The 6,270-nt window shown below is 42.1% G+C and overlaps 1 protein-coding gene across 3 annotated transcripts in view; it reads right to left on the reverse strand.

Moving 5' to 3' along the window:
• Positions 1 to 628: 628 nt before the first annotated feature.
• Positions 629 to 6,270, reverse strand: part of LOC123509935 (organic cation transporter protein-like) — an 11,348-nt gene continuing 5,706 nt past the window's right edge. For all 3 annotated transcript variants that reach the window (XM_045264569.1, XM_045264571.1, XM_045264570.1), the window contains 8 exons: positions 5,195 to 5,298; positions 4,573 to 4,727; positions 3,872 to 4,040; positions 3,482 to 3,730; positions 2,984 to 3,195; positions 2,037 to 2,218; positions 1,623 to 1,783; positions 629 to 1,089 (listed from right to left, as the gene is read on the reverse strand). In XM_045264569.1, coding sequence (XP_045120504.1) covers positions 1,035 to 1,089; positions 1,623 to 1,783; positions 2,037 to 2,218; positions 2,984 to 3,195; positions 3,482 to 3,730; positions 3,872 to 4,040; positions 4,573 to 4,727; positions 5,195 to 5,298 — 1,287 coding nt within the window. In that variant the 3' untranslated portion in view covers positions 629 to 1,034. The remainder of the gene's footprint in view (positions 1,090 to 1,622; positions 1,784 to 2,036; positions 2,219 to 2,983; positions 3,196 to 3,481; positions 3,731 to 3,871; positions 4,041 to 4,572; positions 4,728 to 5,194; positions 5,299 to 6,270) is intronic.

A 6,270-nucleotide genomic window follows, 5' to 3' on the forward strand; every position in this document is an offset into this window, starting at 1 on the left:
TCTGACATATCTTTCTCCTACTCCTCAGTCCTCACGCCTCAACGTAACACTAACTCGAGGGCAAAAAAAAAAGTGTAGCCAGGGTCACTCTCGGCCCATCACATGCTATAGTACACAATAGCTTCGGCCTCTGAATTAACCGCGCACTGCAACAACTTCCTGTAAGCGATGTTATTGTTGTATAGAAGGCGTTAGAAATCATTGCTTTTTATATTCTATACGACTGTGTGTTCTCATCTTTGACTCTAGAAATGAAATAGTGAAGAAAAAAATGGTGATAATATGAAGTTTACGAGAGGAACAAATCAGTAGCTATTAGATCTGAATGATAGCCATGAAAACTGATCACGTGAGGAGCTTCTACTTCACACTTGTGGTTGATAACGCTTCTTCTCTCTCTCTCTCTCTCTCTCTCTCTCTCTCTCTCTTCTGTGGTGCGTCTATAGAGATTCTAAATACGATGATCCGAACGCACACACAAACACATGAATTCATTTACTACAATAATATTAAAACAAATGCATACTAAATTCTAGATAATGCGTTCAAGGTAAGTTTTTCTCTTTTGGCACTTAACAGCTGACGATTTGTATATACATGGAAATTAAATGAAAATGAGAGAAATAAGTAAAAGTTATATTTAATTTGGTCCACATTATAGCACCTTTGATTTTGTCACATTTTTGCACCCGAAAACACCTGCATGTCTTGGTAATTACGAAGTTATCAGTAAAACACACACACACACACACACACACACACACACACACACACACACACACACACACACACACACATGAGTATCTACACATCCATATTGCACTTTTGTCCTTTAGAAAAATTACTAATAAGAAAAATAACTTCAGGCATCAAATTACCTTATCACACACACACACACACACACACACACACACACACACACACACACACACACACACACACACACACCAATCTTTTTTTTTTGTGCTGGATGAGGTTAAAGAAGAGTGTAGAAATGGAGAGAGAAGACAAGATAGTGAAGACGATAGGAAAGGCTAGAGCGTCTCGTCACCTTGTTCCTCCTCCTTCCCTTCTCCTTTTGATCTTGACCTGCAAAGAGAGAATTGTTCATTTTTCACCCATTTTTACACACAATAGTTCAATATTTTTCCCTTCCACACACACACTCAAGTTAAACGTTTTCTCTTCAATACACAAACGTTTAATATTTTACCTTTGACACACACGGAAGATAGGTCACGGGCAAATACAAATAAACACACACACACACACACACACACACACACATTACGGAAGAAAACTAGAACCTTAAACTGAGATGAACATGATGGCTATAAAAGTAAGAAACACTTGTAATCTTCACCAAGGACCAAGAAGAAATACAAAGGATGATGAGATCACTAGAAACGCCACAATCCTTAACACACACTACTGCACAACTACAATACAAACAAAAACAGACAAAACAAATGATACAGAAACATGAGATCACTAGGACCACGCAAACCTTACGCTACTATTACTACTACCACCACCACTACTGCTACTACTATTTCTACTACTACTACTACTACTACTACTACTACTACTACTACTACTACTACTATAAGGTGAACACGAACCCGCAGCACAGTGGAGTGGCCTGCCTGGAGAACACCTCAGCCTGGGCCAGCGTCTGAGGGAGCACCATGCCCGCAGTCTCCGGCAGCAACAGTGTGGCACCCCCGCCCAGCACTGACAGCCCAGCAAACACCAGCAGAGGAGCCGTTCTCTTAAACTCTCCCTGGAAAACAAGTGGATAAAAGTGAACGTATAAGTAAATGAAGGTGGATAGGAGTGGATGTAAGTGGATAGGAGTAGATGAAAGTGAATTTCAAATGGGAACATGTTTTCAAGTCATGACACTTACATCTGCACAACCTCACTAGAAACAAAGCAAAAAATACACATCACAACTTTCACTTCTAAATTCAAGCAGGAATGAGCATTTCTAACACCCCAACACCACCACAAACACCATGACCAGCAGCACCCACCAGGTACACCACCATGGGAGAGATGAATATCGCCACGCCACCAAGGGTCTCCGAGAGGGCCACCCCCTGTCCCCTGACCTCCGTGGGAAATATCTCAGGGCCGTACTGCAGGGTGATGTAGTAGGCACCGGTGATGGAGGCACGGCCCATCAGCGCCACCACCAGCACCAACCACTCCATGTCTGTGGAAGAAATGCTTGTGAGGGGACAGAATCACACACACAAATCTCAACTTTTTCTGCATAACATTACCATCCACTCAAGTTTCTCTCCTCTTTTCCATTCCTCCCTCCCTGTTTCTTTCCTTACAACACTAAAGTATTTTCTTCTATCTTTTTCTTCACCTCCTCCTCCTCCTCCTCCTCCTCTTCCTCCTGTTTCTCATGCAGTTCATTAGGCAGGGGAAAAAATTGAGTTAGTTACAATCCAATGAGCTGCAGAGAAGACAGGTAAAGATTTATTATTCCTTTTAAACTTTGCCAACTCTTTAACCTCCTTTCTGTTAGATTTTTAATAAAGGGCATGTTTTGTGACAGTTGAGGACATGCTACTCCTGTAAAACTATACGCCAACACTTTTGTACATCTATTGATAATGTCTATATCAAGATTAATTGTGTCAAGTTCTCCAGCAATACTTATCACATGGAAAACTTTAAAAAAAATTAATTATAGTAAATGAGTGTTTGTCTTAATACATGTATAATACTGAATCAAACACATAGAACTGCATATCCTATTACCAAATTGCCATAATATGTATCTTTCATGAGACACTCTATATAAGTATACATAAAATTTACACCTCAATTCCTCTTACAATACATTCCTTTGATCTATCACCGTATTTAGAAAACTTACAATTTATGTACATCTTGTAATCACCGTGTGTGTGTGTGTGTGTGTGTGTGTGTGTCCAGTATTTGTCCACCAGTAGCCACACTTCACCTGCAGGCACAAGAGCATAGATGAACCCAGCGAGGGCCGAGATGAGGAAGGCGGACGCGAGGGGCATGCGGCGGCCAAAGCGATGGATGAGGAGGGGCACACACCAGGACGGCACCTCCACCACGGCCCCCAGCAAGTAGCTCATCAGAACACTGCTCCCCAGGTTGGCTGTGTTCTGGCAATGGCCGTAGAAACACATGCACGCCAACATCCTGCAGAAGGGACAGAAGGTGAGAGAAGGAACCAAGAGAGACAGATTATGCGAGAACAGAGAACAGAATTGATCCTTTTTTTACATCACCATCACCACCATAGAAGCTTATCATGCCACACTACCTCACCATTACCACATCACCACCACACCACACACCCACACTTTAATCCTAATGACATAATGATAATAGCAACATTCACACATTCAAAATTATAACCTACCACCTTACCACACCACCAGCCACGCTCCACTACCACCACCACAGCGCCATAAACAGCACTCACCACACCAGCAGAACCAGCAGAATATTGCATCTTAGCTTCGGATATTGGACAGCCTGAAGAATGGAAACCCCACCACCACTCTTCTTCTTGTCCCCATCTGCCTCCCCCTCCCCAGCCTCCACCAGCAGCGTCGTCAGCCTCTCCCCAGACAGCTCCTGCTTGTTTACTTTCGCCACCCTGGACAGCTGGGTTCTGGCAGCCTCCACTCTTCCTTTCGTCAAAAGCCACGAAGCAGATTCCGGGAGCCATCTAAAGAGAGAATCGAATCGTATTTCCTGTTTGTTAGTTGATTAGTTATAGCTGTTACTTGATTTGTTTGATTTTGTTTGACTTTTATTGAATGTTATCTCGTGTCTGGAAAGGAGAGGAGTTAGAAAGAAGGAGACATACTTGAAGCCTAAGAGGAAAGCCAGGGAGGGGATAGCAGCAATGAGGGTGAGATAAGTCCAGTCCCACACGAGATAGGCGATGGCAGGGGCGGCGATGGAAGCAAGAGTGTAGGTGACCATGATCGTGAAGAGGGGAACCACTCGGGCCTTCAGACCACAGTACTCGACCACTAAAGGACAACAGATTAAAGAAAATTAAGATGTAATACATTTATGATTGGTGAAAGGACAAGATTAAGACAAGATACAAGACTTGATTAATTAATGTATCTTGAAGGTTTCTTACTTTTTCTCAGTGTAGCAGTAGTCAATCAGTCCCGAATTTGAAACACAGGAGAATGAGAAAGAAAAATGGAATATTAGTTTTTCCAGTATTTTTTCATTACTATGTTCAGTTTGTTTAGCCTTAACCTCTTCAGTACCATGACGCGTTTCCATATTCATTGTGGTGACTGACCATTTGGTGATTTTAAACAGCTTCAGAAACTCATGTAGGGAATAAAATAGTGAAGAGTCTCGCCATTAATCTTCCGACCTTCACAGACTCTTCCTTAATGTCAATGAAATAGTCTAACCGTACACAAATCTCAAGGTAAAAAAATGTGTCCCAGTACTGAAGCGGTTAAAGATAATGACATTCTCTCTCTCTCTCTCTCTCTCTCTCTCTCTCTCTCTCTCTCTCTCTCTCTCTCTCTCTCTTACCCAGCACGAAGGGTAGATGGGTGACGGTGTGGTGAGAGGAGCCCACCAGGAAGCGTAGGGTAGAGAACAAGTAGAAATCCTTGGCAAAGACTGACGCCAGCCCCGCCAAGCTATACACCAGCAGGCTGCCCGCGATGGCCACACGCCTCCCACGCCTGCACCGCCACACCACGCGCATTGAACGTGAAGAAGGAAAGGAAAGGAAGAAAGAAAAGAAGGAAAAAAGGAATAAAGACAGAGAGAAGGAAAGAAAGGATGAAGGACAGTAGTTAATATAATTCTCTCTCTCTCTCTCTCTCTCTCTCTCTCTCTCTCTCTCTCTCTCATTATTCCGAGACAGACTAGCAACAGACACAGGAGAATGAAAATAAACTAGGAAATAAAACAGTCTTGCGTAACTCTCACTCTCTCTCTCTCTCTCTCTCTCTCTCTCTCTCTCTCTCTCTCTCTCTTCTGAAGACATACGAAACACACAAACACTTCATAAAATGCATATAATACATCTCATTCCTAAACATTGTTCTTTCCTTATCATTTTCTTCCACTATCATCCAAAAAAGTCATAATCTCTCTCTCTCTCTCTCTCTCTCTCTCTCTCTCTCTCTCTCTCTCTCTCTCTTACAGGTCCGAGACGAGTCCCCACAGCCAGGATCCGACAGTGTTGCCAACCCAGAAGAGAGTCACCACCAAGTAGTTCCGCCACGCCTCGTCGCATACCCAGTCGCGCTGCAGGGAAGGAGAGCGATGGGAGAAAAGAAGGTTTAAAGGCTGAAGAGTTAACAAGATTATACTCGTACAGACACCGAGATTAGAGTAAAAGAGTATAATATGACAACTATTATTAATCCTTGTTGAAGAACGAAAAGTGCAACAATGATTATCTGTTAGCTAATTCGTCGCTTCAGAAATGAGAAATGAAGGAGAAATTAGGTGGTGCACATTAATCTTAAGGTAGAGTGTATAAGTAATAGGTGAGATATGAAGGTACACACAGGACAAACTATAGCTACGAGTGAGATAGATGAAGAGTAGGTAAGTGTTTGAAAAGCAAAATGAATGAGAGTTGACTGACTGAGAAAAAATGCAAGAGTAACTGAAAAGATGAATAAAGAATGAATGCAGATGAATCAGTACATACAGAGCAAGCAGTAGGTACAGATGAAACAGATAAAGAGTAGGTGAGTTTGAGAAAAGCAAAAATAAAAGCGAGTAGACTGACTAACTGACCGACTGAGTAAAAAATGCAAGGGTAACTAAAAGCATGAATAAAGGATGAATAAGAGAGTGAAATCGAAAACAAATGAGTGATATAATAGTGAACTGGATGAGTGATTTTTTTTTTTTGTAGAGTTACGAAACTATAAGACAAAATGACGGATTAGCATCACAAAGAAGAAATAATGCGTTGATAACAAAACAAACCCTATCAGCAGGCACGGCGCCGGGAGAAAGGAGTCTGCGATAATAGAGATAAGAGAAGAAACTTAGATATCTAGAATAACCCCATATACGAGAGAGAGAGAGAGAGAGAGAGAGAGAGAGAGAGAGAGAGAGAGAGAGAGAGAGAGAGAGAGAAGAAAGCAGTAGTACCAGTAGTAGTATGGTGGTGGGGTAGTAGTAGTAGTAGTAGTAGTAGTAGTAGTAGTAGTAGTAGTAGTAGTAATAGTAGTGGTAGTAATTGTAGTATCTAATCGTGCA

The sequence above is a fragment of the Portunus trituberculatus genome, chromosome 27, assembly GCF_017591435.1.
Source record: "Portunus trituberculatus isolate SZX2019 chromosome 27, ASM1759143v1, whole genome shotgun sequence".
Classification (NCBI taxonomy): domain Eukaryota; kingdom Metazoa; phylum Arthropoda; class Malacostraca; order Decapoda; family Portunidae; genus Portunus; species Portunus trituberculatus.